The 21,963-nt window shown below is 39.1% G+C and overlaps 1 protein-coding gene across 1 annotated transcript in view; it reads right to left on the bottom strand.

Annotated features, from left to right (window-relative positions):
- Positions 1–786: 786 nt before the first annotated feature.
- The window catches only part of BRWD1 (bromodomain and WD repeat domain containing 1), a 52,624-nt gene continuing 31,447 nt past the window's right edge, over positions 787–21,963 (bottom strand). Inside the window, exons 28-39 of the mRNA XM_010160235.1 lie at positions 21,339–21,494; positions 20,936–21,056; positions 19,153–19,278; positions 18,421–18,496; positions 17,183–17,227; positions 16,407–16,553; positions 15,148–15,300; positions 14,708–14,877; positions 12,853–13,088; positions 11,319–11,504; positions 9,855–10,835; positions 787–1,940 (exon numbers count right to left, since the gene is read on the bottom strand). Of these exons, the coding sequence (XP_010158537.1) occupies positions 787–1,940; positions 9,855–10,835; positions 11,319–11,504; positions 12,853–13,088; positions 14,708–14,877; positions 15,148–15,300; positions 16,407–16,553; positions 17,183–17,227; positions 18,421–18,496; positions 19,153–19,278; positions 20,936–21,056; positions 21,339–21,494 (3,551 nt within the window). The remainder of the gene's footprint in view (positions 1,941–9,854; positions 10,836–11,318; positions 11,505–12,852; positions 13,089–14,707; positions 14,878–15,147; positions 15,301–16,406; positions 16,554–17,182; positions 17,228–18,420; positions 18,497–19,152; positions 19,279–20,935; positions 21,057–21,338; positions 21,495–21,963) is intronic.

Consider the following 21,963-nt stretch of genomic DNA (forward strand, 5'->3'; position numbering starts at 1 on the left):
TATAAAGAAAACACACAAAAACCCTTAAGCCCAAGAGTTCACCTGCATTTCATATTCTTAAGTTTACAGTATAGAAGTCACATTGATGATGATAGTACTACCTGTCAAGCATAAACCCTCTCTTCACCAGCACCAACGTGCCTCTTTTTAACTGGCAAATAACGCTTCTTCACCAGTAACCAGTTCTAGTCGCAGGTCACCGGTAACAGCGGCGCGGGCCGTTTCACGTCTGTCCTACCCCAAGTTGCGGGGTCCCTATAGCCTAGTGCCCCGCTGGCTGCTCTTCTGGTGCAGTGCTAGCATCCGCCCCATTTTTAGAGCGTGTAGTATTACCTGTAAGCCTGTTACTACTGCGTCGGATTTCATACAGCGTTAGGGATGTTTGAGATCAGTTCTTACATGTTGTATGACCTAGGTAGTATTCCATTGCAGCACCCATGACAATAATACTCGACAGACTGCTATTAACCTGTTGCGCAGTGTTTTAACAATATTTTTTTTTTTAACTCTTGTTATATGTAATAAAATACCAGTAAAGACAAAAAAATTGCCCCTATAATGAGGCACATTTTGGCATCTGTGCTAAATGCTGCTACATGGGCAGGCAAGTGCAAGTCAAAATAGGAAAAGGAGAAAGTCATCATCTAATCACATTCATAGCTTTTTCATAGAAAAATATAAATATATTCCCTGAAATGTAGGACAAAGAAGAGCCAGCATCCATCATGAGTTCTAGTGCTATTACCATTTAAAAAAAAAAAAGTGGGCTGGCTTTTCCTTTTAAGGTTACGTCTCACAATCTACATCATCTAAACCTCTATCGTAGTCGTCGTCATCACAATCATTGTATCTCACAGTCCGTCTACCGCCGTTCCGAGTTCTTATCTTAGAACGCCGATTAGCTCGCCTGTATTTGGTGTAATCCAAATCTTCAGAGTCATTTTCTTGGGTAAGTTTCCGACGTTTCCTTCGCTGGGGTCTTCTGGAAGGCTTAGATGAGTTGGAATTGGTAATTTCTTTTCTAGCGATTTCCAATTTCCTCTTCCTCTTTCCCATTTCTGTGGCATCACTATAGATACTGTTATCAGTTCCAGAGTCTGAATTGGAAGAACAATTGAAACTGGCTTTTGAACTTCCTGCAGGCCCAGGTGCTTCCACATTGTTCGATGCCGAGCTTTTTTCATCTTTCTTCCCCCCCGTTTCAGATTCCGCTGTTTCTTTTACGTCATCCAATACTTTTGATCTTTTGAAAGCAGCTCTAGATTTCTTTTTATTTGATACTTCTCTGACTTTCTTAGTTTTGCGTTTAGGTAAGTCAAAATCTACCTCCTCTTCGGAGTTGCTCGTACGATGGTTTTGGGCTGAGGCTGACCGATTAGAACTTCCCCCGTTTCTCCCATTTTCCATCTTGTGGTTTGTGGAATTCTCCTCTGAAAAGTCGTATTTGCTATGTTTAAGAGCTGTGGCACCGGCTCTTTTGTGTGCCTGGTTATGGTTATCATCATTCTGCTTTTGAGTCACGTTTATCTCTGCCTCAGATTCTGTCCTTTCGTTCTCAGACTCACTAATGTATTTTCTTTTAGGAGCAGATGATTGAGGGCAGGAAAGTTTTTTTCTACCAGAAGGCTGTTCTTTCTCATTTTCAGACTTTGAGCAAGCATCCGTCTCCAAGTTGACCGTCAGTTTCTTCCTGGATGCTGCAGATACATTGCCATGAAGCTGCCTCCTGTTCTTTTTTACTGTGTAAACACTTTCTGAGCTTGATAGTTCTTCCTTCGTGTCGCTCATTATCTTAATCTTATTAGCTGCTACTGTGGCACATCTGCGTGGATTTTTCTTCCCGGGCACATTAGAGAGCTTTATGTGTTTCTTGTAGTTGATGATACATGTCCTGCTCCTCAGCACTTTTGCACTTTGTCCAGTCTCCTCTGATGCTGACCCTACAAAATAAAGATTTAAAAGTTTTTTAATAACTTACATTCATGAAATAAATAGTTTATTAAGCACAAACACTACCACCTTTAAGAAAATATACACAAGCTTTCCCCCCCACCCCCCTCCAAGTATTATGTGCAATTTATCTCAAGCCTTTACTAACAATACAGTCAGCCATCCCAGGTATGCTTTAACTTTCAGAATTACTCTTGCTTTGAGACAACAAGAGAGTTTGAAAGTAGCGTTCTTTAGCATCGCTTCTGTATTTAGCTTAGAAATTACAAATTATCTAACTTAACAAATGCTTTCATATTAGTAATACTATCACAAAAGACTCTCACTCTCTCACTAGCATCAACTTTCAAAATAAGTTACTACATATTTTAGACCTTCCCATTCTAAAAAGAGAGTATAGTCTTTTGTGCAGACACATGCCCTGGATAGGTTTCACAGAATTGTTTCAGATATATAGAGAACACTTTAAAAGTTCAGTTCCTTAGTGATTTAAGGAGTGAAATTGCTTCTAACAGTGAATCTTCCATGCGGTATTTTTACTTGTAGTATCGCACTTGCTTCTTATGTTGGGTTTTAAACCAAATATTCAATCTGTAAATGATGTGAATGATGTTACAAAGATCACTGGTTTAAACTTTTACCTTCTAAAAAGAACAGAATTATTCATAGGCATCGCTAAAAATTAAAAGCAGAAGTTCTTGAAGTACATTTATTTGCACTGACTTGAGAAAAAACCAACACAATTCCGCTGTTTCAGCAGAAACGTGTTTTGCAATTTTAGTTTTTCCAGGATTGTTTTCATCTCCTATTCCTTATAGCTGTTCCTGATTTTATGACTGACATGGATAAACATGTGCTCCATGAATGCCCCTACATCATCTCCTATTAACTGTCAATTTTGTTCTAGCTTAAACTCATTACTTTTGATGATTGATCCTCTACCTGTACTCAGCAAACTGAGGGGAAAGTCACAGCAGCTGCTCTGTATGTGCAGAACCCTAGAAAACTAAATATTTTTTCACATCGACATCTAGGGAAACAAGGGGAGTCTAGAGAGGGCATGCTCTCTCGTCTTCCTTTACAGAGGGATGAAACAAGCTTGTCTTGCTAACTTTGTCTCAACTGTCTGACCCGCTCCTGGCCAGACGCCTTCTGCGACCGATAGCCACCCAGAGATGGGAACACTAGCCGAAGACTTCAAACCCAGTAAGGTTCAGTTCCTTGCTCCTTCCGGCCAGCTGAACCACAAGAGTTGACACTGCAAAACATTTGTGGTCTCTTGTTCCTCAATTCCTCACCCAGAAGGGAAGGACAGGGCAATATTTTCCCTAAATTCTGACAAAAATGGATGCAATGAAGATACATTATAGAAAAAAAAGTTATGGGACAGAAATTCAAATGTCCAGCTTGAGTTCTGATATTAAAAATCACTTCAGCTAACAAATCTGGTCATTATTTCAATGTAAATGCTTTTATGTACTACTCAAGTATATTCCTATTTTGATGTTTCCAAAGGATAATTAATTTACTGTCTTTTCTAACAGTTCCCAGAAATGTGATTTTATGGCCAAAACATATTTCTGCTGAATCCTGCATAATGCTGTATAAAAGGTGAACTAATTCACAGATTAAGAAAAGATGAAGAGCTAAAGCTCACACGATACCCTGCCCTCCAACACTATCAAGCAGGCACGTACACAGCGTATGGCTGCTGCTCAGAGCTGTTCAGAGTTCAGCTTGAACAGGCAGAACGATGAGCTTTAACACGGTGATTTATACTCAGAACGGGAAAACACTGTACGTAAAGGCAATGCCGCATCGTAACGTACTAGTGGGGGCAAAGGGCAGCACACAAGTTACTGGTTAAAGAGACATTCTGACCAGTCAGTAAGTGTGGAAACTTATTACCCAACCCTAGGATAAAGATTCCCCTACACCTGCTTTGAGCTACGCTCGCCTTCTAGAAGGGCAGTGTGGAAAGGAGGAAAAGGCTGCCCAGCCTTCATGCTGAGTGCTAACTTCTTCCCCTCTGGCCACATGGAGAAACAGATGTTTAAAACTTAAAACACGTCACCTGGAACTATTCCAAGAAAGGCAGCTAAAAAAAGAAAAAAAGAACACACAATGATTTTAGCCACTTTTTCACAGAGACAGGTGCTGAGATGTTTACAGATGCATGTTTTGAGAAAAAAAAGAGCCTTATAATCATAACAAACAGATTATGCGCATTTTCAAATTTTAAGCAGCTAGTTTGTAAGGTGGAATGCAAGACTAAAGGGCAAAGGAGTCCAGCCTTTCTGAACTACCAGAACATTAAATCTACACTTTGTATACAAAATCTTAAATTGGGAGCATATCTGTGTAAAGCTCATCTTATCTTTTAATTGAAGCTTTAACTAAAGCTTAATGAAACCATCCCAGCAACCTGAATTAAATGCTGCAAAGATACAAACAGATTGCACAGGCAGGAAGAGGGGGGATTAAACAAACTTCAGTACCCAAAAAAACTGGGAGAGCATTTAGAAGAAAGGCACCAAGATACGAAGGCCTTGTCCACCAAGTTTACCATTGTGACAAGCTGTCCTGCAGTTCATGCCATCAAACTCTAAACCTAAAAGTCTGGGCTGCAGTACCAGGTAGGAATATCCAGCCATACCTCCACTCAGTTTATCTGCAGGGTGTATGACAGTCCACACAGTATTTCCAAATCCCTAATGACCAGCTACGCAATTTATGCGAAAAGTTTGGTTTAGTGTTGTTTGTTTTTAAACACATACAAACCCATGCTATATACTTTATAGCTGTAATTCTGTGTGCTATATAAAATATATGATATAAAACACAATACATGTTACAGTACTATACTATGTTTTATATATTAAAATACAATATATCTTCTATGTAGTGTGTATATTTATTATACATATTTTAAAAATAACCAAAGTTTCTACATAAATCACTTCGGTTAATTGTACAGTATATATATAGTTATATACACACAGAATATATATTTGTTTGAAAATAGATATAAATACATATGTGCAAATATGTATGTATTTAAAAATGCATATACTCCAGCAGAACCTAACAATAACTTTTAGAAGTACAAATTTAGCATTCTCTTTACAGTTAACTATCAGCCTCTTTTAGAAGACAGCAATACATGCATCAGTTTTGCAAACCACTGTAATCCAGGCTGTGCTAACAGCCCATCTCCTGTTGTATCTACTGACCGTTGGGGAGAAAAATGAGCTAGAAAGGGCATCTGCTAATTTAAAAATATTTATTTGACCATCTGCAGTAATATCCCAAATTAGATTAAAGATTAGGTAGACTGGGATGAAAAATAAACATTGTGTTTTACAGTAAACACTGTCCAAAGCGAGCTATCAGTTCACACACGGACAACTACTGTTCCAATAACAGGGCGAAGAGCTCACAACGTGAAGAAAACCAGATGCCCAAAAGTTATGTGCCTATAAGGAACACTGTATAGGACAATGATATATTCCCCTTTCACATGAAAGAAGCCTCAAACTCAGCTCCATGCCTTTAACTATCCTGTTTCTGTACATACTGGAAACCTAAAACGAAGTTTTTTGCCAGGTTAACAGCATACTGAGCAGCCCTCTTGGCAGATGACTCTGCAGTGAGACCCAATCAACCCAAGTATTCCTTCCTGTATTTTATCCTTACTCACTTTTAAAGAGCCTATTTCATGGCCTTGTGGAAATATGGTGATCCTGGTTCTTGCCCCATACTCACCTCATGGATTTCCTTCAGATGGAGTCTTTCCATTTGATTTAACAGTTTTAAAAGGACATCAGCCTACAGATTTTGGTGAAACAAAAACCATACATTCTGCTTTGCAGGGAACTCCACACCTGGGTGGTTCTACAGGGCAGGGGACGTCAAACATTTTGTACAAAGTAAGACTGTTCCGTAACATGAGCCCCCTTACAGCAAAAATGTGACTATTGAAGTAAAAGAAAAAGAAAGAAAAAAAAGTGCTGTTTATTTTCTTACTAATTCTCATTAAAATCTTTGGTAACGTTGTTATGAGCAGTAAGCAAACGCAGCCCTGGGCAAGTAACTGCTAAGACATGTTCATATTTGCTGCTGTTTGGCACAACCTGCTCATGGAAAACAACGCTGAATTTGCTTTTATGACTGGCAGTTTTACCTAGCGGATGAACACTGATTACTAAAGCAGCTATGGCCAAAGGAAAAGGATGAGAATTAACAAAAACCAAACCAAACCAAACAATTCAAAAGTTTAAGAGAAAAAAATGTGAGTAAGAGGAGTTTTGGTCCAAGTTAGAGCTGGAAGACAAATTAATATTTCACACCCACGGACTTGAAGGGTACAGAACAGCAGAAGCTACAGAATGTTAAAGAACTGTCAAGAAGGGAAAGCAGATTTTCATCAAGCTTTGAAACTGCAATATGAACAGTTAAAAAAAAACACCTTACGTTCAGAGGACAAGCTAAAGAGACCAAAAGCTGACTGCTGGCTACTCAACGTGACAGCTCCTGTACTTCACGGGAAACATTCACACAGAAAGTGTAAGGAAAGTTATTAAAATGAACCTGTTTTCCCTTTAAAAATGAGGCATTAGACATGCTTAATAAGGGCGAAGTTACCAGTTCCCTACTCCAAAAGCTAAACATTCCCACTAAATGAAGTATTTGTACAAATACCTCCCCCTTTTTGCTATAATAAAGGTCTGTAAATCTTCTCAGAGCAATGGTGCAAGTCCCCAACAACCCCACCCCACCCTCAAGTTTTGACTCAGGAGTTTTGACGTACGAAGCACGTTCAAGTAAGCTTCTCAATTCTATAAAGCTATTAAAAGATCCCCCTCCCCAGTTTTGGGGGGTTTTAGAAAGCGCCCATGGCGACACAGTTCTGAGGCGCCTGGCGTTCAGCAGCCCGTTACAGAACTGGGCAGTTCCCTCTGGCTGCTCCTCAGCCCATCTGGCACCCCGTCACACTGCTCACACTCAAACATTGAGAACTGCTTTCCCTATGTTTAGCAGCTCTAAGTATTAACATCTTTTCGGTACAAAATAAGTCAGTCTTCCTCCTGGAAAACGGTCAAAACATTTTAATCTTAATGAGACAATCATTTTGTTCTCAGGATCCTTAATCTGTTGCATTACAAGTGTGTATCAAAGCCACTCCCTCAGAGGGCACAAAAACATGACAAAAAATCAAACTTACAGGGCTGTTAAAAATTCACACAGTCTGGAAGAAGAAAAAAAAGACCATGCTGCCAAAATTAACTCTTTCAAAAAAAAATTTCCCCCACCTTATTCCTTGGCAAGGCAGCATTCAGTTGACACTGACCACTGGAAAGGAAGCAGCTTGGACCCAGATTTCCCTCTTTTATAATGCAGTACTGAAGATCATAGAATCACAGAATGGTGTGGGTTGGAAGGGACTTTAAAGCCCATCTAGTTCCAACCCCCCTGCCATGGGCAGGGACACCTTCCACTAGACCAGGTTGCTCAAGGCCTCATCCAGCCTGGCCTGGAACACTTCCAGGGATGGGGCAGCCACAGCTTCTCTGGGCAACCTGTGCCAGTGCCTCACCACCCTCTCCATGAAGAACTTCTTCCTGATATCCAATCTAAACCTCCCCACTTTCAATTTAAACCTGTTACCCCTTGTCCTGTCACTACAGGCCCTTGTAAAAAGTCCCCTCCCAACAGAGAGAAGATGGTTCTCTGTTTCTGAGCTACCAAATTAGAGCGATGCAGGAAGTAACTGAAAACACTGACAGGAATTTTTGCCCCAAAACATTACAGTCTTCAACTCTGATCAAATAATAACGTGAACCAGAAAAAATTTTGTACACTCCATATGGAAAACAGCTAACCAACCCCCTTGAGCTCCAGTACCCTTTTCTTATCTTAATTTCCCTAAAACCTTTTGATAACCATTTGTGGGGCACTGAACTCCTGCAAACCCACATGTTAAGGCTGAACTATGCAGGCTGCTTCGTTTGAGGGAGCTGGGTGAGGAAGACAAGTCTTTGCAACGTAATAATGAACCAAAAGTTGTGTAATGAAGCCTTGTAAGTAAATGCTACCTAAAAGCGTGTGCAACGGTTCACAATCCTGAACGTTGAACATACTCCTTTTCCTTTTCAGGATAACTGCAAGTCACGAGAGCTCTCCAAGCCTGAAAATTCTGCATTACTCACTGTGAAGCATACCAGCAACTTGCACATGGAGAAAGTTACAGAAAATTATAATGATCCAACTGCATCTACTGACCTGAGAGAATACCCATAAGTGGCAAGTCTTTTAAGAACGCTCAAGATCTTTCACAAACTATTTTTTGGGGGAAAAACCCACCCAAAACACCCCAAAAACCCTAACCACAGTTCAAAATCTTTAGGATTTTTAGAGGTTCACAATCTGATCTCTGTGATCCTGTGACAGGTTCGGAAGGATTAGACCAAACACCAACCTCTAAACAGTCTTTCGAATTCTACGTAGGGATCAACCCCCTAACAGTATGAAGATGCCTAATATAGAGAACCCATTTTAACAGAGCTTAGCATCATCCCGAGAAGCTTTAAAAAAAAAAACAACAAAACACTCAAATCTCTAAATCATGTCAGCCAGCACACACAGGCACCTGAGTGACAGACAAAACTGCAGGAAAAAAAACAACAAAAAGCAAAGAAATAGAACTTTTTCAAACAAATGGAATGGTAAATCTTGTTTCTGCAACAACCTGGAATTTCTGCCCTTCAGCTGTAGCACCTTATCAGAATGGTAAGGGAGTTAGGGCAGTCACATGACACTTCAATTCGATACCACGCTGCTTAGACACCCGCGCATCCAAGAACCTGAAGCAAGCAATAAATAGGAGGGTCACCACTGTACTGGTAACAGCACCCCCCTCCCCAAAAGCCACCCAAAGCCCTGTATGTTAAATCTGGGAAGAGCCAGGCGCACACCAGAACACTGCCAACAGAGCGCCACAGCGCCTCCCTGTCTCATGGACACTACACATCGCTGACAGACCGATATCCGAAAGGCAAATCAAATCACAGGTTCCAGTGTGCAGCGTGGAAGTAAGAATAATTAACACACCTTCCAACCAAATCCATTTGGAAAGGCTATAAAGAAAAACAAAGTCACTTCAACTGAAAGGAACAGTTCTAAGTCTGCTTCAGCACAAAGAACTTCAACAGAAAATGAAGGTAATCTAAAGTAAGAACTGCTGCTTTATCTGGACTGCAGACCAGAGGGGTTTTGTTACTGAAATTCTCAAAACAAGGAGCAGGCCAAAGAAAGAGGATGCACTGCTGCTTCTGAGGTTTTCTGCCACCTCGAGCTGCCGATCACCAAACCCGTCGGCAGCACCTTTTATAACACCGCTTAGTTCTGTGCCAACCACCTGAAAGCCAGCGTTCCTCCAAGTTAACTGTTCCACCACGCACGCTTGGCGATTTTACTTCAGAATAGGTAATTTAGCATTAGTTACTACAGACTGCTACACAGATAAGCAAGTGCAAGTTAAACATGGAAAGAACAGCCGTGATTTAATGACAAGTTTTTCGCAGAGCAGTGCGTTGCCTGAACTGCCCCGGAATGGCCAGTGTTCAGTCCGACTGCTGAGCACCGCAGAACCACACCGAACTACGCGTTTTCTCACAGTGCTGTTTTTGGTAACCTCGCCGTTCCAAACCTGTCTAGCCTTCTAGACACTGTCAACATCACTGTCATTCTATACAGTTCTCCTTTCCCCATTTATAGTTATTTTAAACCAAAAAGGAACATTATTACACCTCGCATAGTCCAAATCCTCCCACTCATTAGCCTTACGTAGCCTCCCGCATCTAGTCAGTATCAAGAGTCAGATGCATTAACTTGAAAAATTTTACCTTTTCTAACAATTTTTGTTTTTCCTTTTCTCTTCCTCTTTCTTGTTTTTGAAGATGTTTCACAATAGTTACTGTTATTAGAATCTGTCTCAGATTCTGTATCAGAAGAGCGACTGCAGCTGGCAGCAGGTCCAGATTTTGACCTCTCTGCAATTCTAGGTGGCATCAAGCTATCCAAGACAAAACTTCCCCTGTTCTCTCTGTCTTCTGTTTCGGATTCTGCTGTGTCCTCTAAATCACTCAAGACCTTTGCTTTTTTTAAAGGAGCAGCAGTGAGCAGACCAGTTGCTTTTCTGCCATTCCATGTATTCGATTCAGAATCCGCTTCATCTTCAGAATTGTTCACCGCCGGCTTATTGTGCGCAGATGCTGACGCATCGGAAGCTTTCTGACTGCTCCCATCCTCCGAGTTACGGCTTTTGGAGTCCTCCTCCGAAAAGTCTAAGGCGGGACTTTTCACTTTGGGAGACAGAGAAGGGATTGTCCCCCGTAACTGTTTATGACCGTTGCTTTGCCAGTTTTTCTGTGTCGTCTGTGTGTCTGTCTCGGAATCTGAAGTTTCGTTTTCAGATTCACTAATAAACTTTCTCCGCGCAGCAGATGAACCGGGTTGAGACAGGATTTTCCTCTTGGTAACCTGCTCCTCTATTTCTTTTTCACTTTCGGACTTCAAGCCTGCATCATCCTCGGACCCCTCCAGTAACATTCGCCTGGCTGCGGCCGAGGCATTTCGGTGAGGCAGTTTTCTGTTCTTGCATCCAATGCCAATACTTTCCGAGCTTGAAACTTCTTCTTCCACGTCACTCATCAGCCTCAGCTTATTAGCAGCCACAGCGGCACTTTTGCGTGGCGTTTTTCTGTGTCTACCGGTACTACTGCTGCGGGACTCAGGTGTCACCCCTGAAGCATTCTCAGAGTCACTCCCATATAGCTTCTTCCTGACAGTTTTTCTTGTGCTCCCGTTCTCCTGAAGATGCGTTTCTGTTAAGGAAAGGAGAGATTGGCAACTTAAATATAAAAATAGCAGCTTCCTAAGTCTTGTCAAACCTGGAACAGGTTCAACCCGCAGACATGACAAAGGAAATAGAGTCCTAGTAATAGCTACGTGCTGCTGTTGTCTGTCAAGAGAAGTTTCTTAGCTATGTCCTAAATTTCAGATTAATTTTGGTTCTGAGAAAATCAGTAACTTCTTTACAAATTATTGTTTTTAATTTCCTAAAGACATAAAATGTTGCAAGACATTCCATCTCACTGGACTCTTGGTTTCTGACCTCCCCTTCTAAGTAATAAAAAAATTATTTTTAAAAGTTGGGTGTAGTATTTTGAGAGCTTCAGAACTACCACCAATCAAAAAGACAGTACCTTACATAAACAACAATTTAAAAAATACTAGTTACGTTTAGTTATATATACACACACACTTGTATTATTTTGCTGTTCACAAGAAAGCTACTCAAACCTTACCTATTTGTTTTCTCTGAGCAGCTTGATTTCGAGTTATTCTACAATTGCTGTTCTTTCTTCTACAAACACCATTGTGTAGTGGAGGTGAGACCAGAGGCAGAGAGCTTTCCTTGCTGTCTTCTGAACTACTTACAGAGGATGAAGAGGAAGTAGATGAAGACACCAAAGAACCTTCTATTTCACTTTCTGTTAAAAAAAAAAAAAAGTTGTCAATTAGAACTCTACACATAACAGTCAGTGTGCAGCTAAGAGCTGCATTCTGCTGACTCAGGAAGTCTTGAAAATTTCCTCGACATTATTTTACAATACACTATCATGCCTCAAATTGACAGCTGTACAAAACACACCGCTCCGTATTTATATGGCATTCAGTGATAAATACAGGTTGAAGAAGTTCCCCAAGTTTCAAATAAAACAGCACCGCTGTTTCCAAATAACAGAATTAAGAGAAAAGTGTTAAAAAACCCAACACAGAGTGACAGATCTCTTTTACCTGGACTTGTGTTCTAATCCTTTGAAAGAAGCTGATTTTTTTGTCAAGGTGAGGTGTAGGGGAAGAAGGAAGAGACAGGAAGGTTTCTGTGTTTTGGGGAACGTCTGTCATTTGCTCATTTTGGATGGCAATTTTTATGTAACACATACGGGTGTATAACCTGTATTTTATATAGTACCATTTATCACATGTACTACAATTTCCTCTCAAATAAGAGACATCTATTCACTACAACCACTTTCCTAGAACAGCTGCTTGAAATTAAGAAATGCTATTATTTTATTTGCTAAGAATTAAGAGCATCAAGTAACCATGTAGTTAGCAGGTCAACTTTTTCTTATTATCAATCTTGATTCAGCTTTCTTGTGAATCCTCGCATAGGAGCTGCAAAAAAAAAACCCATCCACTTGACTGCAAAACAGACATACAAGCAAGACAGCTCTGCCTCTAAGATGCAAACTGTCCTATCGATAGATAGGTGCAAGCTTGTTCATTAATACAAGCTAAGCAAAAGTACTGCATTCTATGGGATTTTAAAGCAAAAACCATAGAATCACGTAACGGTTTGGGTTGGAAGAGACCTTAAAGACCATCTAGTTCCAACCTCCCTGCCATGGGCAGGGACACCTTCCACTAGACCAGGTTGCTCAAAGCCTCATCCAGCCTGGCCTTGAACACTCCCAGGGAGGGGGCAACAAACACCCCAGTTCTGAAGGCCCACAGTGTATTCTGGTTTGCGGACACGGCTGTAGCACTTCAGAGTACAGCTTCGCCAACCACACGTGCCCCAGCCTCATCGTTATGTTTGATCCACAAATCTTTTCATAACATTCAGTCATGTTCTAAGTGTCCAAAATTCATTAATACACACAAAATTGTGTTACACAAAAACACATCACAAATATAAGTCTCAATTTAAAATAGAATTTAAAATTATGGTAATTATGAAGGAAAGGAAGCATGAGTGGGAAATTCCACTAATTGATAAATTAAATAAAACCAAGATGAAAATCCTCATCTGAAACAGATTCCATTTCTAACCTGATGATAATGCAGAACAATTTGTTAGTGTTGTGGATCTAGTTTTCCCATTCCTTTCAAAGGATGCCAGGCATGCAGAATCAGAGGATTCACCGGAGGAACTATGGTTGTAATTGCTAGCATTCATCTTATGGCTTGCGACACAGGCGGCTCTGCTTGAGGTAGGTTGAGTAAAAGAATCGTCCTGCTCAGATTCAATTTTTGCCTGAGACTTTAATGGTTTCTGCTTCAAATTTCTAGTGAAAGGGGAAAAAAGTAAAGGCAACACAGGTTGTAAAATCATGAGAAACAGTGACAATTATGTATTTTAATAATACTTCTCTCTGAAAGCTGAAGTAACTGTATGCTATAGGATTTTAGATTTATGGTAGTTAGATTTGTGAGTTAACATGCAGTGAGACAATTTTAACTTTGACTAGGATAAGCATGAAGAACTTTCATTAACATAACAGTCTACACTCCCAGTGAAGTTATAAAAGAGGAGACATTCTGTGCTTTGGGAAACAAAGAAGTTAATACAGAATGCCTTCTAGACAGCCACGTCCTCTGACTGTTTACCAGGAAACAGCAACAGCAGCCTTGATTTCCGCTGGATTCCTAGACTCCTGCTAATTGCACAGAAGCCCCCAGTCAAGTGCTGTGCATATTGATGTTACTTCACAGCGCAGAGAGTTCCAAAGACAGTGTATCTTTACAGGAACTTCACTGTCTAAAATAAGACACATGTTTGCAGACAAACTCAGTGATTGATTCTTCTTCCCTGTACACCCTGGAGTGCTACCTGCAGTCCTGACAAGTCACTTATTTTCACATTCAGAACTGCTGTTTTGTCGGTTGTTTCCTTACAGTCACAGGTTTTCAGATACTCACCAGGGTGCACAAGATGTACACGGCCTTTCTGCTAACCCCTCTCCCAAAGCTCAGTCCGGCTGAACACCAACTTGTGAACGAGCCACATACCATTCTTAACATACGGGCAGAGGTGTCATCTCAAAGGAAAATTTCTGTCTATCCTGACGTGTACTTTCTGATTTCTCTGGCAAGAAATTCAAACCCAAGTAAACCCAATAAAAGTTTAAAGCTCGTTGCCAGGTATGCCTGTATTGTAATCCAACACAGAATTTGAAAATGTAGAAGTAATCCACTGAAATTTTAAGAGAAGACAGACAAACATGGCAAAGAATTGTACTCGTGGATTATGTTTTTCTTAAAACTCTTATTCTCATCCTTTCACTGACAGAGAAGAAAGGCTTGACAGTAGAAGAAAGGTATAGGCTCAGTTTCAACAATCTACCATAGTTAGCTTTGGTAGATTGTCTCACTTCATCCCATAGGCAAATTAAGAACACAAAGTTAATCATGTCAACCAACAGTTGTGTCGAAAGCTTGTTTTCCTTCAGAAGAGAAAAGGCATCTCTAGCTACCTATAGAACGCTACAGCGAGCGAAAATTTCTATAAATTCCACAGGACTTTCTTCTGTACGTAATAAAACAGCAGCTTTGTAATTTTTGTGATATATACGGCAAACAAATCTTGGTTTCATTCATTGTTATTTCACACAGATTAAATATCAATTTCTTGGCTGAAGTATTTAAAAAGAAACAAAAGCAAAAACCCCAGCCTTTCCTACTCTTCACTCCCCCTTTGCTGTTTCACCACTAGTTTTAGACTACAAAACAGCTGCCTTTTTTGGCATGTCTTTCCTACTGCAGCAGAAGTAATTATGAGAAGTCTCACTGGAGTTAGCTAACCATTTAATAAACCAATTGTTTTCTTCTTCACAGGCTAAATATGACAGTCGATACGAATATTCGTCAGCTGTGACGTATCTCTACATCCTCATAATTTGGTTACCTGAGCGTTTTGGTAGGATGCTGCACTGAGGTTTGATTATGAAATCTTCTAGTATACCTCTGGTTCCTTCGTAGTTTTTCATTCTGTTTCTGACCATTTCTGAAATCCGAAACGATTCTTCTTATTTTCTCTTCAAATAGTGCTGATAATCTCAAGGTCATACTATAAATCTAAGTAAGGAAGTGGCTTATATTAAAAACAGAACCTTTCACCCAAGAATAACATTTCTAAATTAAAAACTGTACAGGAAAGAAATAGAAAAAGCACAGCACACAATTCTATGTAACACTAGATAAATAAATTAACATATTAAATCGTTCTATCATACTTGTCCCCACTATCTATCCAACCAGCAGCTTTATCAAAAGTACTGACAAACAAGCTAATTTCAAAATAATACTCATTAAGACAAGCATAAACCCCCCGGTATGAACAGTTACCTTTGACTTTTTGTTTGGAGTATAAGATTTTGCATTACTAAATATTAGTCTTATATCTTTGCACAGTTCCATGGGAGTGTCATAATTTCCAGCTTCCAGAGTTTCTTTCACTGTACCAAAGTCCATTGGAGTGTCTATAATATGTCTGTAATCCTAGATAAAACACAAAAAAGAGATTCTGTGAAGGTATGAAGGAAAAGCAACACTTCTGAATTTTATTCTTACAGTTTAAGGGTGGCTAAAACGACCACAGATTATCTTCACCATCAGCTGTACCATAGCAGGTGACAATGCTTTGCTGAGACTAGTTGATTTAAAGTCTCTACTATGTTATCCCATACAAACTCTTACGCATTTTCAAGGTTGTCTTCCGAATTTCTGAAGGATCGTGAGTTGATACAATGTCATACGTTTGCACATGCAGATTTCCAGCTTCAATTCTCCTGAGTTTCCTCAGTAAAAACTTCCCAGTAACAGTAACATGCAAGCTCTTTTATTGTTAATCAAAATGGGAAACGACACTGCTTTAAATCACCCTGTAATCCTTTCCTGATGCATTTACAAAAAAAAAAAAAAAGGCAAGCCCAAGAAGCCCACCCCAAATCACAACAGCTCTATCTTTTTCTCCTGTTAGCAAGTTTTAGAGAACCTCAAGATGTTTCTAAAACCAGAAGCCAGACCAAAACTCAAGATGTGAAGTCCATAGGAAAACAGCTGCATGCTTGTTAGAAGGTTTTTTCCATCAAATTTTGCTGGGTTTTTAGACAAAAACAGATAAGATTTAGCAAGAATACCATGAAAAACCCAAGGAAGAAATCAAATTCACAGCTCAGGCTCAGCCAACAGGTTTTGTATATTGTACCTCAAGAAACTAGTTTTAATTAAGAACGTACAGACTTACCTATATGGAACAGGAAGAAAGGAAAAGAAAAAAAAAAAGAAAAAAAAAGAAAAAAAAAGGACTGCGTGGTGTCAAACCATATTAAGGAACGGGGATATCTGTAGACACCATGACTGTTCCACAACTGTTTCGTGTTCTGTGTCAGTATTTGGATGGATGCTATCTTGATGCAGCAGAGCATACAGCTCATCATTCTAGGCACAGAGCACAGCAAATTCCTTTCAAGGGTTTGGAAGTAAAGCCATAAAGAGAAAAAGCTCCAAGTACTTCTTACAAAATGCTAACAGGGGGGAAAAAATCAAACAGACCCAAAATCAAATAATACTTGTATCTTCCAAAGTTAGTAAGAACAACTTACAGGATATTGATCCAAATCAACCGGCTGCCTGAAAGGTTCAGAATCTTCACACTGGAAAATTAAATTCACCAGTTCCATACACTGCTTCTTCCAACAGTTTTCATCATAGCCGTTTTTCATGTTTTTTCCTTTTTTTAAGCCCCGTCCCTGGGGAAAAAAGTGACAAAAAAGTGACAAAAAAGTACGGAAATACAGCAAGCAAAACTAAGCCTGATAACCTGTTTGGAATTATTTCTGTAGCAGAAAAATGCACTTCCACCATTTATAACAAAAAGGGCAGCATATTACTAGCAAATTTTTTCCTAACCTTTATTAATAACTCTGACAAATTATACAATTTTCTTTTACTATCTTTCAAGGGTTTTTTTATACTAAATAAGGCATACAAAAATATACCTTCTGATACCAAATTATTCTCAAAAGATTTAAATAACCTCCACCACTCAAAATATTTTTTTTTCCAAGCATTTCAGTTGAATAATGCTTTTATTTCAGTATCATACGGATAACTGAAAACTCTTACACTGAACAGCACTGGTATCAAACCCCTAAGCAAGATTTTCCTAGACAACAATACAGAATGAGTACAGAAGCTTTAGAACAGCAAAGACCTATTTAAGCAAAGCTTTTACTTCCTTAATACAACTGGAAAAACCTCTGTTCTATGACTGTCATAAAACCAAGCATCACTTCCACAGAATTTCAATACAGTCTTATAACCAATTTTTCCTGCCAGTCCTGATTTGGGTATATATGGCAAAGATTAGCCAACTCACTTTTCTTCTTCTATATGATGTTCTCGGAAGACATTTTTCATTATCCTGCACAAAATAAAAACAATAATCTTAAAAATTATGTAAGAAAAAATAGGTAGTGGGTGCTCAAAGTGTCATTAGGTTTGATACTGTGGTAAAAATAGATTTTTAAGCTAATTCCTCTCAACAAGACATAAGATGAGCAAATAAAAAAGTATAATACAGCATTTGCGAGACTTGGAAAGCAAGATCTAGATACCACCGCTGATGATACCCCACTCCCAACTCCCAACTCTTCCCTTAAAGCACAGAAAAACCCACCACCAGAAATTGCAACGAGAAGACACTCATCAGCTTTGAAACTCAGTGACTGAAGATTGCCAGTAATTCAGTTCACTGAAACATAAAACTTGCTGGTTTTCGCTTGTCCAGAGTTTAGGAAAAGACATCTTGTGATCAAGTCATTTGGCAAACAGAAATACCTTACAATGTTGAAATACTAAGGTGATCCTGGAGCAGCAAGATAAAGAAGTAAACCAAATCCGTGTAATTTCTTCCCTACATATTAACTTCCAAGGTAGAGCAGCTACTTCGCAAATTTACGAAATCTTGTTAGTAAATGCCAAATTAGAAATCAAAATGTGAAAAAAGCATCAATTTGGGGTACACTATTAAGAAACATACAGCACTGCAGATAGCATTCACTGTGTAACAACAGTGCATATCCACCTCTATCAGATTTAAGATGAATGTGCTTTATTAAATTTTCAGTGAGGTATGCAAATCAGTTTCTCAGAGAAACTGAGAGCCTATACAACTTGTGAACTTTTAGCATTTATGACTAGCTGAATAACAGTTTTGACCTTAGAAATAACCAGATACATATAATTAAAAATACAATGGAAGACAGTTACTCACGTACTCCTGAAATATTTACATTACATTACTGCACATTAACATGCTTCAGACATGCAATGCCCCTCACAAAACATGGAAGAGCTGTTCCAGTTGATGGCACACATTCACAGTACAAAACACGTATTTGTTACACCTAATGAATATTGACAGCCAAAAATTATTTTAACAAAGCATCTCCTCCCATCACTCCCACGTTCATAATATATTAGCTATGTAAATGTATAAATATACACAAGCATCTTTATAAAAACAATTGAGCAATTTTACCCAAAATATTTGCAGGCTGGTGGTATGTTCTGACCATTATACATTGCTGGAATTATCCACACAAAAAAGCTTACCAGATCAGCATCAAGACAATCTGGTTCATCATCCGTTGTGCTACATAGTTCAAAAATGTTTGTACAGTCCTGATCACTGTAATGCAATTAAATCTGTTACTGGAATGGCAAAAGCTTAGCTATCATTCCCTAGGATTAAACCCATCCACAACCAAAAGCTACAAACAAACTGGAAGACAGTAACTAAGCATTAAACAAAATATAAAAAAATCACAAGATGGTAATATTAACAAAGCAACGTTACATCTGAAAAACTGCTATACTGTGCGTTTCGGAAGAAGCGAGGGGACAAGGATGAAATCAGCATTAGGGATTTGAGAGGCGCCTGACGCCTGACCCACCTGCAGGAAGACTGCCCAAGCTCGCTTCTTTCAAAAATAAACCCCTCCACTGAACTAAGTCAGGCAAGCTGCAACAGCAACTTCTGCACATGTGCTAGACAGCACAGAACTTACTTTATGGGTTGAGCTACTTTCACCTCAAACGACATTTTCATACTGTAAATATCGTTGAATGCTACTGAGGGGAAAAGTTAAAATGTCTCTAAGCTGAACATCTAAGTATTTCCCCAGTTAATACTCAAAAAGAATTATGCAACTGTACTGCAGTGCACTGAAAAATAGTAAGAAATCGAAACAATATCCTTTTGTTGTGAATCCCAAGATGCTTATACTCTCCCACCATTTAAGAGCATGACTATTCAAGCACTATTTAGATTAAAATGCTACTTACTTGATAAACTTTAAGAGCTGGGTAGTGATCTTTTTTGCAGCTCTAGCAATAGCACTCCCGGGTTCATTGAAGGTCCTAGCATTGCTTTCAATGTACCTTACTTCCCAAACCAACGCAGAGATTCTCCTTAAAATCAAAAAAAAAAAAGCACCATTAATACTAAGCTGAAAAGCTTAAACACTGAAAAAATTCTCATCTTAGTAAGTTTCTGTCCACATTAGATTAGACAGACACCCCTCAGTTTGGAGGGGTCTCAAACTTTTCATTCACATGGAAAACTGAAGCATGTGTGTACGTATTACACACACGCAGACTCACGCTCACTCAAGGAACAAACCCAACAATCCGCGTCTTTGCTCACTCATTTTCCAACTCATTATTGATAATTCACCTTCAGAGAGTTTGTGAAATTCTAACACACTCTGGTTTCACTCTTAACAATTCAGTTAATACAACTAGCCAAGAAAGCACTAGCACTTGTTACCACTAAAACATAAAGAATCACTGAAATAACACCAAGGCTTGTGGATTCCTTGGATTCTTTAAAGACACATGCATTTTTAAACAAAGCTTACATTTGACCTTATTCAAAAAGGAGGAGAAAAAAGGACTATTTAATCACCACTCTAAATTATGATGTTTATTCTGGGAACATCGAAGTTGCTCGTCACAAAGCCCTGTCAAACAGAACACAACAGCTGTGCCTAAGGTCTTTTCCGACCAGAACAATCCAATGATTCCATGATTCTAAGCTGTGCAGTATTTTAGTAATTCTTACCTAATAAACGTAAGGCACAAGCAATTAAAAAAAAAAAAAAAAGAGTGACAAGAAGCTTAGTCTAATTATATTTTTAAACACATCTCAGCTATAACGTTCTTTTCCGTCTTCCCTCAAACATCTACCTTTGAGGCCAAGTGACCAGCCAAAGCCATGCTCTCACTAAGGAGACCGGTTTGTAGAAACTGCTACAAATTAAAATTGTAACTTGATAGAAATGAGCTAGCACAACTATGTAATTTCATTTTAATAATTTGTTTTTCCATTTCCTTGTAACTGTGAAGGAGACACCTCAAGTCTGCAGCTCTTTACCTACAGAATTTCAAACTATTTCCCAAGACATTATTTTAGTAAGAGGAAAACCACTATTAGTGTCTCTTCACTGTATTTACAGACACACTGAATGCAAGTCCAGGTGAAGAAGACAAGAGCTATGGCCACCCAGCACGTCCTGCACATCAGAACTTTATCATTACTACAGCTCAGCCTCTTCCTCTACCCTAAGTTTTCATCGTTTAAAATGCTGGTGGTAATATTTAACATCTCACCTCTGTGTTTTAAGTCAACTTCTGAAAGTTGTAAGTACTGAAGAGATTAACCCCCTTCAAGTTCAAGGTAACTAAAGTGCAGCACTTCAAAATCTGAATTAAGCCTTCAGTACTGAAGTAACTTAATTTCTTTTTAATATTTACTAATCTCAAATATCAAATTTCTCAAAGAATGTCAGTGTTTCTCCTAATTCCAAAAACAGTATCATAGGCTGAAATCAATTTCCTTAAGAACAAAGAAACAATAAAAACTAAAATAATGTTGCAGTTATCCAGCATCAGAGCCCTGCTCCAAGACACCAGTAATGCCGCATTCAGATACCGGACTACTGGTTTTCAGAATGTTTGTAAAAAGAGTACTTGCTCTTCTCACTAAAAAAAAAAAAAAAGGTTAGACGATCTCATAAGGGACAAACTCAAGGCCACATTCTCCCCCGTTTCTACTGCTAGTACTAACCTGTAAAACCGGTTAACCAGTCTTGTCCGAATAGTGTTCAGGTCTGTTGGATAAGCGATCACCGTACAGTACTTGGGATATGTACACAGGTCGACTGGACCAGCAAAAGCTGCTGAAATGTCTGTCAAGAAACAGCAAGGCCAATTACACTATTTCAAGGCCTGTATGCATCTGACAATTGAGCCAGGTGTTCAATTGCTACATGTAATCATCCTTGATAAAACCAATTCTGTAGAATAAATGTAAAAATCTCACTACAAACACGAAGAACTGCACATAAAAATATATGAACATTTACAGTACGTTGTCATAAGGAATTTTTAAAGGATGCCACAGATATTTCAGGGATCTGTTTATAAACGTGTTAGGAGAAAACTACCTAAAGTTTAGATGACATGCTCACCAAGAGTCAGCAGCTGATCAATACCACTGATAATCCGTTCACATGCTTCATCACGAGATCTCATCCCCCATTCCCCTTCTTCAGGTTTGTACAGTAGCTTCTCCACCTCTTCAAAAGTCACAGAAACACTAGCTCCTAATTCTTCAGGCTGATCCACTGGGGAATGACAGCAAATAGGAAAGGGTAAGCAGCAAGAACACGAAACGACGAGATAAACTGTTAAGTACTCATGCTTATTAAATACTCATATTCTCATAACTGACAAAAAAAATCTTGACAAAGTGGTATTTGATGCTACGACTACAGAGAAAAGTACACCAAATGCATACAACAGCAAAGATATCCTTTATTTATTTCCGGAAGGCTCTTTCTTCTCTCCACCTATGTTCTAGACTTGAGAGGACAAACTCAGAAGTGTTGATTATATGCTTTTGTTTCAAATGCACTCCCTAAATTTCACAGGATGGTAACTTAGTTTAATGAGTCAATTTGCACCCCCTCCCTTGAAACATGTGCAGGATAGCCCACGTGCTTTGTGACATCATTCCTGACATTAACAACCGTGACCTTTTGAACATTTCTGAAAGTATCTGTTTTTGAACATGGCAGATTGTTTCAAAGCAAC

Source organism: Eurypyga helias, unplaced genomic scaffold, assembly GCF_000690775.1.
Source record: "Eurypyga helias isolate BGI_N326 unplaced genomic scaffold, ASM69077v1 scaffold12641, whole genome shotgun sequence".
NCBI lineage: Eukaryota > Metazoa > Chordata > Aves > Eurypygiformes > Eurypygidae > Eurypyga > Eurypyga helias.